The sequence below is a fragment of the Drosophila virilis genome, chromosome X (genome assembly GCF_030788295.1).
Source record: "Drosophila virilis strain 15010-1051.87 chromosome X, Dvir_AGI_RSII-ME, whole genome shotgun sequence".
In the NCBI taxonomy this organism is placed as follows: Eukaryota; Metazoa; Arthropoda; class Insecta; order Diptera; family Drosophilidae; genus Drosophila; species Drosophila virilis.
In genome coordinates, this window is record NC_091543.1 from 7,554,557 (window position 1) to 7,576,111 (window position 21,555).

The 21,555-nt window shown below is 41.0% G+C and overlaps 4 protein-coding genes and 2 long non-coding RNA genes across 14 annotated transcripts in view; 3 read left to right on the plus strand and 3 right to left on the minus strand.

Annotated features, from left to right (window-relative positions):
* The first annotated feature begins 2,597 nt into the window (after positions 1-2,597).
* Positions 2,598-3,687, plus strand: LOC138911792 (uncharacterized). The gene is made up of 2 exons (XR_011417440.1): positions 2,598-3,048; positions 3,206-3,687. It is a non-coding gene; the product is annotated as an uncharacterized lncRNA (long non-coding RNA).
* Positions 3,569-6,028, minus strand: Paics (PAICS bifunctional enzyme). The gene is made up of 5 exons (XM_002056934.4): positions 5,851-6,028; positions 5,578-5,781; positions 5,348-5,492; positions 4,594-4,706; positions 3,569-4,522 (listed from the first exon to the last, which is right to left on the minus strand). The coding sequence occupies exons 1-5, from the start codon at positions 5,876-5,878 to the stop codon at positions 3,720-3,722; spliced, it is 1,293 nt and encodes a 430-aa protein (XP_002056970.1). The 5' UTR covers positions 5,879-6,028; the 3' UTR covers positions 3,569-3,719.
* Positions 6,029-7,311: 1,283 nt separating this feature from the next.
* Positions 7,312-18,816, plus strand: Agpat1 (1-Acylglycerol-3-phosphate O-acyltransferase 1). Of its 2 annotated transcripts, none has more exons than XM_032440613.2 (5): positions 7,312-7,475; positions 10,315-10,383; positions 10,438-10,878; positions 16,718-16,851; positions 16,921-18,816. In XM_032440613.2, the coding sequence occupies exons 3-5, from the start codon at positions 10,697-10,699 to the stop codon at positions 17,577-17,579; spliced, it is 975 nt and encodes a 324-aa protein (XP_032296504.1). In that variant the 5' UTR covers positions 7,312-7,475; positions 10,315-10,383; positions 10,438-10,696; the 3' UTR covers positions 17,580-18,816. The 2 variants fall into 2 exon arrangements, with proteins under 2 accessions (XP_032296504.1, XP_032296505.1); XM_032440614.2 differs by having other exon boundaries at positions 10,442-10,878.
* The window catches only part of PsGEF (Protostome-specific GEF), a 75,335-nt gene continuing 64,573 nt past the window's right edge, over positions 10,794-21,555 (plus strand). For all 8 annotated transcript variants that reach the window (XM_070211350.1, XM_070211352.1, XM_070211353.1 and 5 more), the window contains exon 1: positions 10,794-10,878. The gene's annotated coding sequence lies outside the window, so the exon portion shown is untranslated. The remainder of the gene's footprint in view (positions 10,879-21,555) is intronic.
* Positions 14,475-16,575, minus strand: LOC6633870 (uncharacterized). Its single transcript, XM_002056936.4, has 3 exons — positions 16,489-16,575; positions 15,830-16,392; positions 14,475-14,770 (listed from the first exon to the last, which is right to left on the minus strand). The coding sequence occupies exon 2, from the start codon at positions 16,389-16,391 to the stop codon at positions 15,897-15,899; it is 495 nt and encodes a 164-aa protein (XP_002056972.1). The 5' UTR covers position 16,392; positions 16,489-16,575; the 3' UTR covers positions 14,475-14,770; positions 15,830-15,896.
* On the minus strand, positions 19,237-20,454 carry LOC26530414 (uncharacterized). The gene is made up of 2 exons (XR_001449887.3): positions 20,073-20,454; positions 19,237-20,014 (listed from the first exon to the last, which is right to left on the minus strand). It is a non-coding gene; the product is annotated as an uncharacterized lncRNA (long non-coding RNA).

A 21,555-nucleotide genomic window follows, 5' to 3' on the forward strand; every position in this document is an offset into this window, starting at 1 on the left:
ATGTTGTTGTTGTCTTGGCTTTATTTGTGCATGCTTCGTTCGCTGCTTAAGCCAACTCAATCAAGTCGCACAGTCGCATATATACATATGTACATACACACATACATGCATGTATGCCGTCGCTGCCATAGCTTGCGGCCACTGGCACCCAGCAACAGGCCAAGCAAGTTGATGATCGCTGAAAACCGGTTTTCCTCTTACTGTCTTGCATATTTTTAGCAACAAGTTGAAGTCTCGGCCTGAAATTGCGGCAGCTGAAGAGGCTGAAGAGGCAGAAGAGGGCGCACAGCAAAAGCGACAGAACACACACACACACACACACACACACACACGCACGCACACAATGTTAATGAAAACGTGTGCAGAGATCGACAAAGAGGCGGCGGCATTTGCTTGTAACAAAATTGTTTTATGCTTTGGCAAACGATCCGCGCCAAAAGCACCGCCATTTGCACACACATCCCCCACCCTCCCCCTCCCCGTTCAACCCACCCGCCGATTGGTCGCGACCAACGGACAGTCGGGCAGACGGAAACGACAGCAACCGCAAACATAGCCGCGTCATCGTCTCTGTCGGCGTCGACGTCGACGTCGCCGTCGCTGTCGCCGCAAAACAATTGCCGGGCATTGTTGTCGTTGGGTGACCGCACGGCCCAAGCCCCTCTGAGCCGCTGCGCAATGCAAAGCAAAGCAAAGACGACGACAACGTTATTTTTCAATACACTTTCTTTACCACGTGCTTTATGATTTTCTGACAGGATTGAACTTGACGCTAGAAGCTTACACGTATGTATGTAAATATATATTTTCACATGTTTTACAGTTTTAAAAAAATAAGCATCACTATCAAAATGTACATACATATGTATATTTTCCAGAATCAAATTCTAAATAATGATATTTTTTAAATAATTTGATATCCTTCGGTATGGCACAACTTGATGTGGGGGGAATTGTCTATGCTCTTTTCAGGGTATTAGATGGCTTTAAAATTTGATTTATTCGTGTATCGATGATAAACTATGATAATTATAGAATGCAAAATCGGTAGAAACAGAAAATTAACCAGAAAAACAAAACCGAAACGCAAAAAGTTCAATTTATTTGACTTGACTTTACTTGAATCAATATCAGAGTTAAAAAAAATATACGTACATATATATAAAAAAAAAAAAAAACACTAAAGCGCGTGTTGAAAATCAAACTCAAAATGTGTACACATATGTGTGTGATAAATAATATGATGTACACATACGTATATGTATATGTATTTGCCTGTACATTATATTAACACTATGTTAAACAATGAGCGCTGAGGCATTAATTAAAATATTGTGTATTGATTTTTATTAACGGTAATTTCCACATGCATAACCAACATATGTACATACATACATAGATATGTATACATATGTGCGTAGGGCATTCGAAAGTCGACTATGCATTTAAGTTTTCTATTCATTTCTTGTTTTCTTACATTTTGTTACATTTGCCTTGCCATTCATATTTTGTTTATTGTCGTTACCGTCTCCGACTGCTTAACGTGCGCCCCCCTTTCGCTGCCCGCTGCCCGCAGCCCATTAACTGAACACAGCGCAAAGCAGAGCAGCACAGCGCAGCGCAGCGCAGCGCAGCAGCTCTCTTTCACACCAACGGCCGTTAGCTGGCCGCGACCGCATAAGCTGCACCGTGGGCCAAACACAATGGCACTTTGACCCTGACTTTTAATATGTGCGCTTTGTCGCTGGGGGATTCTCGTCTTTGTCTTCGTCTTCGCCTGCTGCTTCTTGCTCTCTTCACACTCGACAGACGCACATGCACACGCACGCACACGCACACGCACACGCATTTGTTTGGCCCGCTTCGCCCCGCTGGTCCACATGCTAAATTATTGTTATTATTATGAATGTGTTTGTTGCTAAAGTATGATTAATTGGCTGCAGGTTGTGTGGGGCGCACTTCAACACATTTTAACAACCAACCCCCCCCCCCCCCCTGGCTTCCACAACCTACTGCTCATCTTTCGCAGTATGCCCCCCCCCCCCCCCCCCCCCCCCCCCCCCCCGCCAACCACCCACAATGAACAGCTAATTTGCCTTGGCAACGCTGGCAACTCTTCTTCCACTTGGCACAATCTCCGATTTCATCTTCAGTTACCCAGCCTCGAGTATCCGACTCTCTTATCACTGTTTAGTCTGCTGCACTTGTCCGGGAGGGGGGTGGCATAAGCGGGTGAAAGAGCTCAGCTGTCGCCTTCACAGAATGCAAAACCTACGCAGCTCAGTTTCCATGGCATTGGCTAAGCTCTTGTGCGTCAATCGGTTGCAGCGTGCGGAGGGAGGGGGGTGTGTGTGGAAAATGATGATAGGTAGCGCAGCGTTTCTAGGAATGGGAAGGGTAGAGAAGAGTGGGTGGGGTGGGCTTACGGCGCATTTAGCCGAGTCGCAAAAGCAGATAAGAGAGAGAAAAAGAAAAAAAATGTTAACTAGATTGCAATTAGGAAATCTGAAGAGCAGCCCATTTGCATGAGTATTCTCATCGCATTTGTGAAGAGGGATTATAACGGCATTACAAAAATATATATAATTAGTGAGGTTATGTTCTTGGAAGTTACTTTACGGCTTTTGCTGCAGTCTATGGGCAAGAGGCTTAACACTTTGACATAATCTGTATAGAGTATATAAAATGTTTAAAGTCTGGATGAGTTGAGGTCTGCAGAGAGCTTTTGCTTTTTTATAAAGCGAGTAGAGCTTTTGGTTAAAGAACTTTTCCTGCAAAATACTTGTTCAGGACACTTTCGTTCAGGAACTTTAACAATTCCCAATCGGTTACAGGGCCTCTTTTTTTTTTGCATATTTGTAAATGCTTTAACATGCCATGCTTAAATTGTTGAAGAGTTTGTCATCAGAGCTAGTTCACATTACGAAATTCAAGAATCAAAAAATCGTTTTATATAAATAAAAACAGTCTCGAAGTTTGTAAAATCCTTGTTAACTTGACACTTGGAAGTGCTTTTATAGAAAGAATAGGTTCTATGCTAGGAATATGGTATGTACACTATATATATATATGTGGTATTTGTAGAGCTTGGCCTAGTTGTCTTTGAAAACAGAAAAGTTTCCCAACCACGCTTCTTTCTATAAATATCATATATCTCGATAAACTAGAGCTTTTTAAGCAAAAACATTTTTGCGGATATATCTAGATTTCCGAACCAAATCTGATGTATATATATACAATGCCTGCAACAAAAGCTCGGCGTGATGCAGAGCTTTAAGGTAAAAGCTTTAAAACTGGGCGACTTTTTGGCTTAGCAACAGGCAAAAGGACATGAATATGTTGTATATATATATATATATATATATATATATATATATAAGATGCTATGTTATGTATATATGCATATACCTCAAGTGATCGGAGACAAATTCTTTGCACAAACTTAAAAAGAGACTTTTTACAAATTAATTTGAGCGCAGCCCAAAAGCATGCTATGAAATTTGCACGCTAGCCAAGACACAAACCCTGCGCTCGACCGTTAAACAATTCAAAAAAGAAGGCGCCACAATTATTTCCACATGAAATTGTATTTGTGCGAACTAAACTAAAACACAACTGTTATAGTTAATATAAATGTTTAGGGAAAAGAAATATATGTAAAAAAAAAAAAAAAAAAACAAAAACAAATGTAAATGGAGTAAATGGCAAAATGTTGCTGCTCAGACATTGCGCACGCCGCGCAGCTCCTTGTCGGCCTTCTTGAGGGTCACGAAATTGTTGAGCTGCTTGACGCGCAGCTTGGACCAGATCATGAAATTGCTCAGTCCCAAAATGGTGGCCGCATGCAGCGCAGCTGCCTCCGGATAGAGAACGGTGGCACAGCCCAGGCCCGATGGCAAATTGAGGCTGGACCAGACGTCCACCTGCATGTTATCGGACTTGACCGGCGGGCAGTTGATTACCGGATAGTTTGTATTGCCGGATACAACCGGTCCGAGGCCATTCGAACGTCCGGCAACGGCCACAAAGATTAGATTCTGCATAACCGATTCATATTCACGGACAATGCGCAACGTCTCCTCCGGACCCTTGTGGGCCGAGCTGACGCGCAGCTCAACATTGAGGCCCAACGAACGGCAGCTGGTGGCAATCTTTTCGCTGTGCGATGTATCCGATGCGCTGCCCATGAGCACCACAATCAAGTGATCCTTGCGCGGCACAATATCGGCCAGCTGTTCCGATACCCAGATAAAGTTGCGCTTAACCGTATCCAGATCGGTGCTCGTCACCGATGTCAAATTCCGATAGACCTGCTTGTCGACCATTAGACGCTTGTCGCCAGCCGGCCAGAGGCGCCACGAGTCCGAATCTATGATATCGGCGAGCACAATATTGCCACCGGAGTCAACGCCAAATTCGACCTTCATGTCGATCAGGGCACAGTTCTTTGTCTGCCACGCCCGCTCGAGAATCTCAAAGACGAGCAGGGTTGTGCGTCGCATGATGTCCACCTCATCCTGACCTGCAAAGTGGACGCTTTTTTAGTTGGTTCCAATTCGAATTGCTGCAGCAATTCACTTCTTCTTCACTTACCGATCACCAGACCGTTTAGCTCGAACTTGGCCGAAATGATCTGCTCCTCGCTCCACTGTGGATCATGATTGGCGTCATCCTTGAAGAATGTCTCCTGTTTGGGCGGCGAGAATCTGCAATGGGTCAGAATCATAATCGATTAAACAGTTATCGATAAAAGTCTTCGCTCGACTACACAGTTATCGAGTTGATCAATCGATCGGTATTTGTGATCCGATCATAAGACAATTTTCAGGGCACTCAGTCAAAGATTTAGTTATCTTTATATAGATTTTATACAGACAAAGAAACAAATGGATATGGCTAGATCGATTAAGCTCGCTGTCCTGATCAAGAATATATTTATATATATATTCTTTGGCCTGTTACATAGATTTGCACAGAAACATAATACCCTATTTATCCATTTTGAAAAAAAAGGGCAACTATATGATATAGTAAACCGATATTGATAATAACCTCTAAAAGGGTATCAAAAGATCGTCTATAATTGTGTGTGTTATTTTAACCAGCCAATGCGCGGCTTATCAGGGCAGCGGGGGCAGGCGGGGATGACCTCGATGCAGTGCATTAATAGTATCTCAATTTGTTTACCGCAGCAGCCAGCAAGGGGCGGTGAGCAGGGCAGAAAGAGGCGGGGGGGGGGGGAGAGGCGCTTTAGGGGTCACTGACGTTGGTTGCAATTGATAAGGCGCAGTCGCCGTCGCCGTCGCATGCAAAATGCAAGGTAGATAACCTAACGGATGTTACTGACCTGTAGCCCTCGGGCACGCCCACATTGCGCTTGAGAAAGGAGCCAGTTGCCAGACGTCGGGTTACCCACTCAATGGGTATCATTTGGCATTCGCGGGCAATAAAAGCCTTCGCCCCACACTGCTTCACATAGGCGGTGCGTACGCCTACAGAGAGAACGAGCGAGCGAGCGAGCGAGAGAGAGATAGAGAGTCAGTCTGAGGCGAATATGTGTATGTATAATAGACTTACCGGCCTCGTTGAGCAGGCGAAATACCTGGCCATTGGTCGTATTGGAGATCTCCGCCTTGCCGGCCAAGTCGTGCGCCTTGACGCCATCGCCGGCTGTGATGCGATCCTTGCTGAGCAGCAGACAGAGGCCAGGATGTTCGGGCAGATTGTAGACCTGCTTCGTTTTGCCCTCGATGAGCACCTTGCCCAGCTTGTAGCCATCAACTGTGGTGGGCGGGCGGTCGGTTGGTTAAATAATTGGCACCGGGGTTGGGGTTTGCGGTGTGCACTTACTTGTTGTTGTTGTTGTTGTGGCTGGCATTCTGTTCGTTTAAGCTTCTATTTGAATTTCAATTCGCTCACGTGTTGCGCGTTATGCTTTGTGCTTGTTATTCTATTATTTTATTTACACGACAATCGTCTACAGTCTGTGTCGAAGTCGAGCTCCAGGCCAACTGTGCGCCAACAGACGCGCTGCCAGCGACTTTATGTGCCTGCTTTGCGCTCATTGCTTATCTCAAATTACCCACACACACACAAGCAAAAGCACTCACACACGCACACACTGACGCACCGCGAGTAGGCATAGCAACTGGCGATCGCTTACAGAGTTGCTGAGCGTAACTGAGAGAGTAAGCGAAAGAGCGCACTGTGAAAGCACACATAGGCACAGAGTCGCATGATTATTGAGCGCTGCTTGTTACAGCTGCAAGTCAACATTTATGTAGTGTGCGCAACTGTTATGTCAAATGCACGCGCAAGAGTATACAGACTTCGGCATGCACAAGTAAAACGATGTTTATTTCATCATGTGCAGATGCGTAGCGCACGAAACGAATTCAATTAGGCAGCCTGGCCGACAGTGTTACCATCTTTTTTAGTATTTAAAGAGGTATTAACATATACTGCTTGGTTTAGATGATGGTTTGAATAAAAACACTTTCTTTTTCTTAAGGATGTCGCTGTCTATGATCTTCCTGCCTGCTAGATTTGAGCTAAATGTGGTTTATTATATTCAGTAATTGTCATTTAAAAGCGTTTCTTGCTGATTGTTAGCTTATTTTCGATTACGGCTGCTGTCCGTCATTTCGATTTTATTTCGTCCCAGAGATCAATCCAGATTATCAGCGTGTCATTATTTTTATTTGGCTTGGCAGCCCCATGTAAACAATAATATTTTTGTTTTTTTTTTTCCCCCTTGGCTTCACTCGACGACACGTTTTCCGCATGCCAAGCTATTTGTCTGGGTCAGGCGGGGTGGTGGGGATCAGGGTCTCTCGCCGGTTGCCAAGTGCCCACAGGCGGAAACACAGCAATGTTTTTGGACAAGCGAGAGTTCTGCCAAGTATCCTGCATACCTTGCAGCATCTATTATAGTAAAAAAAATACTAAACAAATAAAATCGAATGGTATTTGGTTTTCATTTTTGGCGCATATTGCGCATGCTGTGACTGTTGCACAGATAATCTTTAATTTAAGTTGCGCGCCAAAGTCTTAAGCAGGTGTAACAACCAACTGAGTGTCGATTCAAATAATTCGATATAATTAGTAAAGCTTGCGCTTAATGCACACACCGCCGGTTCGTCAATTCGTTACAATACTGTACCAGAGCACATTACAATTCGTTGGGTGAGTAAATGTTAAGTGTGACATTCGTTAAGCGTTTAAAATCCATATGAAAACAGTACATTTTGAGTATAACATTGGCGAATATGTTATTAACAGATTGCTGCTAAGCATCAATTTTGTTGCAATTTGTTGTTGTTTTTCTCGTCACCGCAGAGCAAGCACGTCGGTAACGGAAATTCTTGTCAACATTTTTCGCGCTCTACGTTTTAACGGCGCCCGGTCGTCGTCGCCGTTGCTGCCAACATTGTCAACCGCAGCGGCGTCACATCAAGACAAAAAAAAAAAAAAACGTAAACCCTCACTATTTAGATCAAAGCGAAAACATAACTGAAACGAAAAAAAAAAACACAGCACAGAGAGACTAAGAAGATAGAGAAAAGAAATGCAGCATGCTTGAACATAATTTCATGTGTTGTCGTCAGGCTCGACTCGCGCGCATTGTTGTTGTCGCCCGTTCATCAATTGTATTATATTAATGCTACTTTAGTTAATTTTGAGTGTGCGTGTGTGTATGTGTGTGAGAAGAGATTATGCTGGCCTGCCTGTCTATGTGTGTGTGTGTGTGTGTGTGTTTTGTCCCGGCTGCAAAGCACAGCCGCTGCACAAAGAAGCTGCCGCAGCGACTGCAGCAGCAACGAGGCCAAAACAAAAAGGAATTAAATGCAAAGCACGCACAAGAGAAAAAGGCAGAAGAAAAACAACGAAAATAACAATAATAAATGCAGACAAGCATTTTAATTGCAAATTGTGCACTGTTATCGTGTTACTCTATTTATTTTTCATTTGTTTTGCTTGTTATCCTTACCTCGTCTCTTTCCGTTCATGTGTGCGTGTGTGCGCGTGTGTTTTTTTTTTGCTGCTGCTGCGGCGTCGGCTGATTTTTGTCTCCTTTGCAACCCTCACTTCGTTTTTGTTCTTGTTGCTTTTTGCTTGCAAACGCGCTTGGCGGAACGACGCTAAAATATTCGGCTTACAGTTATCCTAGACATAACACACATGCACCCAAGCAGCTGTGTGTGTGTGTGTGTGTGTGTGTATGTCTATGAGTTGTGAGCAGCATAAGATGCAAGTTGTTTTTTTTTTTCTTCATAAATTTACTTTGTTTTTTTTTCTGGTGTGCGCTGTGTTTATGTGTGTGCGTGTGTGTGTGTGGGTCAATGTCCTGCCGGCTTGCACACAAATAAAGATCATAAATTCTTACAGCAGCCGCTGCTTTCGCCATGTACACGTGAGTGAGAGAGAGAGAGAGGGAGAGAGAGAGTACCGGATGCTCACTTAAATCATTTTAAAGTTATTGCACTGGTATACCCTGTAACTGTTGCAAGCGGGTAGATTAATTGCCATGCAACGTGCCCGCATCTGGCCATGTAGGGTATATGCATACACACATACATACATCTGCATACACGTATGGATATCCTGCTCAACCAAGTTTGGCCCCAATTGCTCCCCTGATACCTGTTAATAGGGCTTAGAACAAAGGTATATTGATGTCTGGCAGGTACAGTGATCACTCGTTAATTAAAACGCTGCGCTATTCTCATTAGAGAAAAGTTCCATTTAAATATTATTACAGTATTAAAAGAACGAAGAATCATTTTCGTAAAATATATTTGTTTGCTTAGCTACCTTATATCTTTTGGCCTGGCAGGGTCTACAGGGTATCTGTAACACTCTATCCACTATCAACTTGTGCCTTTTCTACTTTTTCTCTTATACAATTTAGTACTGCATACTTGCAGGGGATCTTGCCTAATGTTGCAGTTTCTTCTCTTCTGAAGTTTGTTTACATTTCGATACATAAAACCTGTAACTGTGAGACCCCAAATACCCTATGTGGTATTCATATTAGGAAGAATAAGTTGTAAAAGAATAGAACGTGAAAGAATCTATACCTCTCTTAACTAAAGCTAATGATTTTCAGTGCGGAAGCGTTAGGAGATACGGCAAAAGAATTTGCCACCAAACTCGCAAATAGTTGCCCGAAAATTTCGCAAGAGAATTCCTTAATCTAGCTCCAACTCATTCCAAAAGAATTCGACACAGCTTCGCTCACAATTCCATAATAATAACTGTAAAACCCAAAGCATATGCTCTTGATGCTTTGGGAGTTGACAAGAGAGAGAAGAACAATATCTGAGGAATTCTGCAATATTCCTGAACAAACTTAGACAGTAATTTAGCCATATATGTATATTTGCCACTAAGATTTTTAATATTCTTGAATATAGAATCGAAAATTTTAGCTCCAACTAATCCCAAAAGAATTCGACACAGATTCGCTTGCAATTACATAAAAATAACTGTAAAACCCAAGTCGAATGCAGTTATTGATATATAATTATTTGTAGTTCTGCTTTATTAAGCAATTACCGTAATTATATGCTGTGTTAATCAGTGTATCGCGCAATTTAATCATATCATATTGAATTATCTCATCATAGAAAGAAACCTCAATAATGTCGCCCACATAAAAAACGAGCTCTTGACTTTTGTTTCTTCTCTGTTTTGTTTTGCTCGGCAATTTAAATTGATTTTTTTTTAATGCTGTTGTGTGTTTTGTTGTTGTTATTGCTGTTGTTGTTGCTGCTGCTGCACTCGCCAAATAATCATGGTAATGCAGCAGGGCAAAGAATGCGACGCAAAGCGCACGCAAAACCTTCCCTTCGGCTCGCTCGCTCTGTCGCATTTACATTTGCAAGCACACCTCTCGCTCCCACTCATTATCACACTTGCACAGTTACTCACACAGTGGTGTCCATTTAAATGGCACAACAATCACAATGGAATATTGCTGAAAGAGCAATTAGGCTAGAGATGGGCGCGTGTCGTGCCCTATAATAAGTATTAAATGCAATATATATACCGATAGTATTGTCTACATATTACAATTTCTTCCTTTCCTTTTGATTTGCACACGTGAATATATATATATTGAAGAACACTTAAAATTTAGTTTAAGATTAAATTCATGTAAATGCAAATTTCGCATTAAGATCAAATTAGGTATTTGAAAATGTGCAAAAATCAACGGGTGGCCAGCCCAAACGCAGATAACTTGCTCAAAATCAAATAAAAAAAAATATATATATATAAATATATATTGATACATATATTTTGTATTTGCAGCTCTGGGTTTTCCATGGGAAAACACAACATATCGGTATCTAACAATTCGACACGCGCTCATCTCTAACGGTAACGGTTTTCAGCTCTCGATTACAAACGGAACTTACTTTCGCCACATTGCAGCTAGGATCATAACAGAAAAGACTGCACCGCTCTGCCTTAAGCCTCGCCGCGGAATACGTACGAAAACGGAGACGGAGACGGCGACGTCGACTGCAGCAGACAGAAGAGAGAGCCTGGACTAGAGACATAAAGATCAACGAAAGAGAGTGCGATAGACCCAGAGAGAGAGAGAGAGCGAGATAGAGCGAGAGAGAGACAGGCAGACAGGCTACACACACACACACACACACACACACACACACACACACACACACTCAAGATGAGCTCTTATCTGGAACTTTTTGGATTGTTCGTGCTGCTAATGCTGCCTTTTCTATACGAGACGAACCACATATTCCGATATTATTTCAAGTTTTTAATCTATTATGGAATCGTCTCGTTTAACTCGATCATTCTGATACCGGCGTTTCTCACACGGCCCTGCGATGTGCGCAATTTACTGTGAGTATGAAAACAAAATTAAAAAAAAAAAATATATATATATATATGAAATATATTTACTATGTTTGCCACACCGACAATGAAATACCCTTGTGGAATTATAACGTTTATGCCGAAATATGGCGAGAATTGTGAGGCACGCAATTGGAAAGTTTGCTCTAGATCTCTTAAAGAATACACATATATTTTGATCGATAATACATATAGAGCTATATGATTAAAGTAGTTCGATGTTGCAAGAATTTGCTTAGAAGCCTATCGTTCCGATTGTAGCTATAGCTTGAACCCCGATAAATGCCGCGTTTCGTTAAGATATCTTGATAAACAAATACAAGAAATTATTATTATATGAGGGATATTCTTGATAGATATATAATAGTTAATGATATAGTGATAGGAATTTTTTTGATAGGATTTTGCATCTTGATATTGATACGATCAATAATTAAGGGGCATAGATATATATGCATAGGCCAAAAAGTTGTTCAGACAGAAACTTGATTTTCAACCGATATCTATATGATATAGTAGTTCCGATATTGATGGGCTCTGCCAAAAAAAAAAAAAACAAAAGAGTTTATCTGACAAGAACTTAATTTTCGATCGATCTTACAAGAACTTAGCTTGCAGACGATTGTTCCTATGCAAGTAATACGATATAATGGCCCGATATTTATAGTGTTATTCGATGAGGAGCCTAGATAAGTTGTACATAAAGTAAATAATAATTTCTGAACAGTTAGTTCCCGAGGCAGCTCCATGATATAGCACTTCGATCTGGACGATCTTCCATGAGACTTGTTGCCAGCTAGATAACGCCAACCGAGCACAGTCTATTGCAAAATGAAAGTGCACTCGACGAGGGTATATTAAAATTGAATGCAGTATAAACGATTACCCTATTAGACCTCCAGCACTTGTGGCCAGCTAAATTGCTGTGGGAAGTTGATTGCCTGCAGCCCTCTCATTGTCATTGATTATGCATTCAGAAATCGATAGACTGTTGTCTATTGCTCTATTAGATTGTCGATTTGTTGACACACTCGCTTGGCCAATTGAAATCGGGCAATAATAACTATTTGTGCTCAACGGAATCGGCAGTTACTCAAATTGCAACCACTTTGCCACATTGTCCACTCGCTCTGATTGCTTGGCTTTCACACATATGCATACAAACATATATATATATATATATATATATATATATATATATGTTCCGGAAATATGAGCTCGATAAACCTTTACTTTGATTACGTGCCCTACCTGGCATCTTTGACCTTGACTGGGTCTCATTAGTTGCCAGGTTGTAACAATTAGACAGTCGTCTGTTTATTTCTTTTTAATTATTTGTCGAATAACACACGAGCTAATGATGTCAAGGGTTACGGGCCCCACAACTAATGCTAGGCCTTAATAATACATTCCCGCTCATAAGAATTCGGATTCTAATTAGATTATGTTAAAAATCTCGGTTCTCGAAAAGATTGTAAAGTTTAATGAGCTTGTACTTTACGGGAATTACTTTAGCCACAACTTTTTTAGGATTATGGGGATTACATTCCAAATTACTGCCAAGATCCCAAACATTTTCGTTTTAGGTTCGTAGAATTATATCATAATGTTTACTTGCCACCAAATATGGGCAGGCTCGATGAGTTAGGATCTCAAACTTTTTTTTTTGAACAGAAAAAAACTTTTGAATAAAAAACTTTAACTAAGCTCAACTGTTCTTGGTTCAGCTAATCCGACATAAGGTTTACGTTGCGTTATCTAGAGTATTTTCTCAGATCGGGCTCACTTCCTTTCTATATTTTAAAAACTTGAATAAAGGAATCAATTTCAGTTCTAAAAATTTAAGCTACAGACAAATGCAGTAGATGAAGATGGATTTCTGACGGCTCATAGGAAAAACAGAAAGTAAAAATGTCGAGTTTGAACCAGTTTGCGGTTCGAATCTGTTCTGCAGCCTTGCTCAATTGACAAAATAGGCTAACGTTCGATTGCCTTTCACTTGGGTTTAAGGCTGTTGATAAATAAGTATATAAAATTTCGGGTTTGAACCAGTTTGCGGCTCAAATCATTTTTCTCAACCTTGCTCAATAGGCTTGTTCCGTGATTTCCTTTATCTGCTGTGCCGCCTGTCACCTTGTGACCTTTCAGTTTGGCTAGCTAAGTAACTATCAATATTTACGAGACTTTGAAAGCCAAATGCAGCTTGGGAACACCTGCATTGGGTGGCAGCGGCATGGGCATGGGCGTGGGCGTGGTCAGGGGTAAGGGGCAACAGAGTTAAGTATTCTATTTGTTGAACCGACATTTGTTTGGGCTCCGATTGTGTGAAGGACAACGCATGTTTGGCGCCGACAGCGGGACGGCGGGCGGTGCGAGCGGTGCAATTGACACGTGCCGACCCCTTGCGGGGCTCTGTTTGCGGCGCACGCCAACGCCAACTGGCAATTTGGCGAGGTCGCCCGAGTTGCCCAGGGTGTGCATATTTTGGGGCATTCGGCCAGCAAGATAGAGTGAGGGTTCTTCATATTTAATGACAATTCGTACAATTTTAATCATATTATAATTGCTTTGAATGCATCAGCTGCAGGTGTGCGTCAATCGATTGCCAAGCAGACACTCCAAATATCTACAGATATATTACATATATATATGTATATGTATATTTGTGATATAACCAAGCAATATTTCACGACATATTGGGGCCTGCCGTAACCCTCAGCTAGCCAAAAAAGAAAATTGGGCGCTCGCCCCGAAAAGTCGAATGCCCGAATTCTGTACACAATACGCTTGCTGTCGGGTCCCATAACTATGTCACGCCCGTTGATAGTTTCGGCTACATATAGCACATGTACTACATAAAAAGGTTTGAACCAGCTTCCTGCCTGTGGTTTGTGCCCTTTCCACAACAATTCAATTTTTTACTGAACATTCTGCAGATTCGTTCATATTTTTAAAAAGTTAAATAGAATTTTTAACCAGTCTTAGCATTTTGGCAACATGAAACGTAAAAGTGAGAACATTTTCGGCACGCCGAAGATTTAATACTCTTGTAGAGATTTGTCGTACGGTTTGCCAGAGATGTGGGAAAAGTGAAGCTCGTAAATGTCGCAGAGTTTGATGAAAATATCTTGGAAAATAAGAGTATTTCGTCATGCAGAAAATTTCGATTGATTCTTAGCATAGAGCTATATATTAAAGTAGTGCGATCTTGAAAGGGGTTTGACTCTCTTATATATTTTATTTCTATTAAAATCTTCAATGCAAGGCTGGCTTTGGTTGCATTCAATACTCTTGCAATAATTTTAATATATATGAATATAGATTTCCGCAGCTCGAATTAAGTTAACTCTAGTAAGAGTATTGACGCGTCGGCTATCAGTGCCTGCCTTGTCGCCCAAGTCCCATGTGGGCTTCAGTGTGGTTGCACAACTATTTGCATATATCCGAGCACAAGCTGCAGCGCATGCATTCGCCTCACATAGATGGTAATCAGAGTTGGCTGACAGCTTGGCTGCCCCGCAGCCGCCCATTCGTGCTGCACCAAAAGGCATTGGGGTATTTAGAAAAAGAAGAAGAAAAAACAAAACAACAATTATTATTTGTATTCGTATTTTGTTGCAAAGCGTGCTTTGCATTTTAATTGGAAATTGACAATACGAGCGATCTATTGATGGAGCCGGCTGTGGCCAGGGTCACATCTCGTTAGATGGCAACAATTTTGAGCGGTGCGGTCGTCCAACCCATTCAGAATTCGACCTTGGCAGCTGTTGTGCGCTCGCCGATCTTCTCGAGAATTGCGTATGAATTTCTGTAGCTGGTGTGCCAAAATAACAAATTGTAGCGTGTCGTGTATCATTTATTGGATAAACTGAGAGTAAAACTGAGAGGGAAAGTTTTGTTTAGAATTTTTCTAGAATTTTTTGTGATTAAGGCGGCGATTTCTCATGTTTCTGTCAAGCTTTGAACGGCTCTGCCTAATTTGACAGGAAGTTACATTTTGTGACAGTCTGGCAACGCCAACAGCGAGCTGGCGGCAATTGCCTTTCTTTACATAGGTATAAACTAACTCATCAATTTGTTTATTACCAAAACTACGTTGACAGGCAAAATGAATGAGTTTCAATATTGCCGTATGTCTAAATTATTGCCATGTGGCAACACCAAATTTCTTCAGGACAATCAGGCTAATAATGTAAACACGTATATCAAAAATACTTATCAAGCAAGCTCTGTCTGGTGTCGCCAGAGCTGCAGTGCATTGCTAGGTGGCATCACTGTATTGCCAATGTGTTTGTCAAAATTTGACAATGAGATCGACTTGTGCTCTTTTTCGCTTGTTAAATGTTGATAAGCGGAATAAATATCCGAATATTTCTAATTTAATCCTTTACTTTTTTGTGAAGTGCTGCCATATGTGAAATTTACTTGAAGGTGGCAACGTTGAAATGCTATTTTTGCATGGAATTGTCGAAAGGCTAAGCTGCTCGCATTTTTGATGTTTTAAGTGTGGCCAACAATATTTGGCGTTGCCAAACATGCAATTAACGACAAAGTGGCAACGCTGCATTGCTAGCTTCATATCAAACAAATTGATAGGAAAAGCTGCTCGTAATTTTCCTTTGGTGTTGCCAGGCATGTATTAAATAGCAAGGTGGCAACGCTGCAAGGTTAGTTCCAATCAAATAATCAACGGGACAAACGTCTAATCTCCTCTCGAATAAGCGAGAAGATAAACTTCTCGGATTTTTTATGTTTGCCCGACAATGTTTGGTGTTGCCGGACATGCATTTAGCGGCAATGTGGCAACGCCGTAACATTGAATAGCTTTTAAAAAACACTGCCAATTGGGCTGACAGAAACATGAGCAAACCTTCCCACACCGGTTTTGACAAAGTGTCAAAAAGTGCGCGTCAACATTTGACATGCACCTGCCACTTACCTTGCCACGTGCCATCCAATCCAAGTAAAGCTCAGCGCATTACCTGGCTGGCGCCAGTGTCTGTTCGTTAAACGTGGGCTTGCTGTGGCACGGCGTTGCGACATCTCTTCTGCTTGCAATCGGCACATTCGCATTTGACTTCTAGATGGGTGGCACGTTCGGGATGCTGTTGCTGAAGCTCGCGCTCCTGCCGCAGCTGCCTGGCCTCGTCGAACGCGGTCATTTCATAGCACTTCTTGTGATTCGCTGCCGCTCGGCGAGTGCGCGTAAAGAGCTTCCTGCGATCGAGCACAATTTGGCGCTTCTTTAGCCACCAATTATAGTCCGGCTCAATGAATCGCTTGTTCGACTTGAATGTATCGTGACGGAGAAACTCATCGCGTTCCTTTAGCCATTCGCGACCATATTCCCAGCCAAGCAACAGACTCATCTGCGGACGTTCCGTTTTCCGTTCAAACGAGGCAACAAACAGCTGGGGTCGCCGACATCCATCATCCGGAAAGATGCTGCTCTTGTTCGAACGCTTAATGGGCCTGGACCGCTCCCATGACGAAGTGGGCATCCTGTTGAATTGTCGTGCATAACATCGTTAACAGGTGGACGGGATGGCAAGCCAGAAATCAAAATGGGAACTCAATATTAGACAGAGATTTACTTACTTGACTATACGCCCACTTTGTTGTCACTGCATATTTTCTACACGGAATCCTAAAAGTGTTCGGCTCATAATTGGAAAGCCTCTGTGATTGGGCGGACTTGAAAGGCTGTATTTAGAACGAAGATTGAATACCCTTAAAGACACAGACACATATAAAGAAAGATAGAAGTGTACAGCCTCTGCTGGCTTCTTATCTGAAATGTATTTGATTGCAATCTGAATCCTTGCAGCTGGGCGAGCACCTGGTGTCATCGGGTCACGGCGTTAATTGGCCTGCGCTGGGAGCTGCGCGGCAAGGAGCATCTGGAGAAGGATCAGGCCTGCATCATTGTCGCTAACCATCAGAGTTCACTGGATGTGCTGGGTAAATATGCAAAAGGCAACCCGCAACAGCCAATGGAAACTAATCAAAATCTTTTGACCCCTGTGCCAGGCATGTTCAACATCTGGCACGTGATGAATAAGTGCACGGTGGTGGCCAAACGGGAGCTGTTCTATGCCTGGCCATTCGGCTTGGCCGCCTGGCTGGCTGGGCTCATATTCATTGATCGTGTGCGCGGTGAGAAGGCGCGGGATACGCTAAATGCGGTCAATCGTCGGATTAAGAAGCAGCGCATCAAGCTATGGGTATTCCCGGAGGGTACACGCCGCAACACCGGCGAACTGCATCCGTTCAAAAAGGGCGCCTTTCACATGGCCATCGATCAGCAGATACCGATACTGCCGGTCGTCTTTAGCTCCTATTGTACATTCCTCAATGATAAAAAGAAAATACTGAACGCTGGACGGATTGTGATTACGACATTGCCGCCGGTTAGCACCGAGGGACTCACCAAGGATGACATCGATCAGTTAATGGAACGTGTGCGCGCCCAAATGTGCGAAACCTTTAAGCTCACCTCCGCGGAGATGCTGCAACGCTATAAGCCACATAAATCCATATCGCCGTCGGTGGTCAATGGGGCCGAGGCAGTTGCTGCAGCCGTCGCCAATAGCTCCGGCTATGCGCAGCTGCATGTGGGCGCCGCTGCCGCCTCCTACGAGACGTACAAGAGCAGCGCCGGCAAGGCGACCATGCTGAAGACGCTATAGGCGCGCGATCTATAGCTCTCTCTCTCCCTATATATATATATATATATATATATATAGAGGTATATATAGGTTTCTATGGCAAACCCTAAACTTATGATGGCGCGACAATTGTCGACGATCGAGACTTATCTTTCCTTAAACAACACGCATACCAAAAACAAAAATAAGAGAAAAAGGTAGCCAAAAAAAAAAAAAGGAAACAAGAAAACAAGAAGCAACAACTAAGCGCACTATGTAACATGTTTTTTTTAGTTATTGTTTTTTGTTTAATTTACTGTCTGGAATTGGTCTTCAGAAAACAAATATGTCTAAAATTTCCACAAGGCTAAGGCCCATGTATTCCACTTAATTTTTAACCAAGCTTTGATCTCTTGTATGTTTTTTTTTTTTTTGTTTTTGTTTTTATAACAATTTTTTAGCTTAAGCTCTTGTTTTCTATTTTACACGAACTGTCAATGCAATTGTCTGAAAGTATTTATAACTTTTAAATGCAAACTCTCTAGTTAAACTTGATTTTTTTTTTGTTGAAAAATCTGTTTTATTTCTTTTTTCATTTACTATGTTGCATAGTGTTTTTTTTTTATATATATGATAAATACCATAAGATATGACGGCACATACACGCTAAGAAATCAACCAACATTATGATCAATGTATTATTCTAATGACTTTTTCCAACACAAATGCAAATCACATATTTTTTTTACCTAGACATACCAAAAATGAAAAAAAAAAAAAAATGTGTAACCAATGCTATGTAAACATACTCCAACTGGGGCTTAGGGGGTCCATTCGACAGAAATGTAACCAATTCTTTTGAAAAACTTTGCATATTTACCAAAACAATTAAAAAGCGTTCTCCGATTCGCGTTGAAAATCGTTTGTATATAGCCGCAAGTCGGGCCCTAGCTTGGAGTCCATTCAAAACTTCGGCCTGCCGAGCGTTGACTTCTTTTGTATTACATATTATTATTACTATTATTATTATAAAAATCATGTTTTTTTTTTGTGTGTGTCCCTGTCGCAGTCTAACAAATTGATGTACTCCAGTGTATTGTGTATTGTATAACTAAAAGTTTGTTAACTCAATATTGTAAATACGAGATTGTATGGAACTAAAATGAATGCGAGCGACAGAGCAAGCGGCTTAGTTTAAAGACAAATCAAAGAACAAAACCAAAAAACAAAAGAAAAAAAAAACGATTCTAATCATAATTAAACACTTATATTAATAATACAATCTTTTTTTTTTTGCTAAAACGTTTTGTATTTCTTGAAGAGCTCGACAACATGAAACAGAGCGAGATATAAACAGAAAGAGACAAGAGCAGAGTAGATAGCAATGGAAGTGGGCTTGCCAGAGGAGATGGGCCAACCCCATTAGTACTTATATATGTATATTCAAATCAGCATCAACAGCCGAGTCGATCCGTTTAACCATTCGACGGTCCCTACGAATTGATTCAACTTTATATATGAACCGAACCTTCAGATCGCACTACATTATTTAGCTCTTCTATATGAGGAATCGGTCGAAAATCTGTTTTTGTATGGCAACAAAAATCATTTTCCAGGATATTTCCACTAAACTCCTTAGTTTCCCAAGAAAATTTAGTAAATTTAGTCAGCTATAATTCAAAATAACAGGAATAGAAAGTTTCCAGTGAAGCCTACTTTGATATTTTACTTATTTTGTATGTTAGGTTAAAGTTTAACCTATTTAATGTATCTTTCCGCGAGATCGAGAATATGCACTCTTTGAAGTCTTCTTACTGCTGGACTATGAACTGTTAGATTTAGGGCTAGGTTATTTTGGTGTCTGTGAAGTCTATCTTTAGTATGGATCGCAATATTTTTGACTGAAAGCGCTGAATAATTTCAATATTTGAGTTGCTAGAAGTAGTCCATGTAAGTCTCCGATCGAGATGCAAGCTAAGATCCTTCACAGAGTTGCTTTACGGAATTGCTGAACCGTTAAAAACTTCTGCCCAATCGCCCTTTTCAATGTAAATGTTATTTGAACGGATTTCAGGGTGTTCATTTTTATTTTCCAACGGAGAAACCAGGCGAGTAATAAGGTTGAGTTCTGACTGCACAGTATATTAGAATTCAAATTGTAATCCTTATCAAGCACTTGGCGGCCTATTGATTTGGATATTTAATAAAGCGGTTTGAGCCCCTGAAATGGAATAAAGTTTGAAGACGGAAATTTATTAAAAACAAACGGAGTTAAATTATTTAAACATTGCAGAGTTATGTATGCTTATATTCCGGATCTCTTTAGATTGGAAAGTGCTTGGTCGATACAATTTGTAAGTTCCGCTTGTTTTGATTCCGCTATAAAAAATATATAATATTATTCTAATATCTATTTGTATGTTTTTTTTTTTTCGCAACAGTTGCTACTCCTAGCCCCGCAGCTCCCGACGCAGCCTCTGAAATGGAAACAAGTTTGAAGACGGTGGGTACATTATTGAAAATAAATGAAATTACATGATCTAAACATTGCCGAATTGGGGGGTATTTCTTTATAGATGCCAAAGAGGTCCGGCTCCACAAAGGCCACAATACCACACTCTTTTAACTCTTTTAAGGCTGCATCTATTAGAGCCCTTAGATTTTCGTTATGTTTGTTGCGCCGCATCTTCTTTATGACCATTTCATAAATGGTAATCTTATTAACAAAATGGTTTGGCCCGGCTTGGTATTCGCTAACTGTCCAGTAGACATGCCGAAACACAATTTTATAAAGTTTGTTATCCATTTAAAGAAAAAAAATATATATATAATAAGACTACAGAATTTTAAAATGTGACTGTATACGTTTGTTTCTATATAAGAAATAAAAGTAGAATGAGCCTAAACGAGGCGAGAGTGAGGCTGGTAGACAAATCAAACGTCAGCGCCTACTGTTATATATATATATACATATATATATCTATATCTTTGGCATCTACAAAGAAATACCCGCCAATTCGGCAATGTTTGGATCATGTAATTTCATTTATTTTCAATAATGTACCCACCGTCTTCAAACTTGTTTCCATTTCAGAGGCTGCGTCGGGAGCTGCGGGGCTAGGAGTAGCAACTGTTGCGAAAAAAAAAAAACATACAAATAGATATTAGAATAATATATATTTTTTATAGCGGAATCAAAACAAGCGGAACTTACAAATTGTATCGACCAAGCACTTTCCAATCTAAAGAGATCCGGAATATAAGCATACATAACTCTGCAATGTTTAAATAATTTAACTCCGTTTGTTTTTAATAAATTTCTGTCTTCAAACTTTATTCCATTTCAGGGGCTCAAACCGCTTTATTAAATATCCAAATCAATAGGCCGCCAAGTGCTTAATGAGGATTACAATTTGAATTCTAATATACTGTGCAGTCGGAACTCAACCTTATTACTCGCCTGGTTTCTCCATTGGAAAATAAAACTTTTTATAGAGCATCAAATTGTAGTTAACAATAAATTTGTATTTCCGTTGCTTTGACTTTAATCGAAATATCCTTAAACGCATGGCCCTGAAAAGTAGGCACTGTTTTTTTTTTTGTTTAACTACAAAACGTTTACAAGCAGTGCTCTGCTTGCTCGGCTTGTATTTAGATTCACTTCCTAAAAGTAGACCTGGGTTTTGGCAAACTCGCAAACTTTGATCTCCATTTTTCATCTGCGTTGCCTGAACATTGCGAAGAGAAGGATTTTGAGAAGGATCTTGATCTATACATTGGCATAAGTTGTTAGAAAAAATGGCCGAAAGATTCTAAAATATCACAACAACGAATAATACAGACAACAATCCGATTGGGTGGTAAGCAACAAATTGTATACATACGTTTTCCACCCGTTATACACAGTACGTGCATCTACACACAAAGCAACTTCCTTTCTTTTTAATCTGCGCGTCGTTGAACATCAATCAGTCAATCAGTTACTTTAGCAGTCAGTTTAAAAGACGGTTTATCAGTC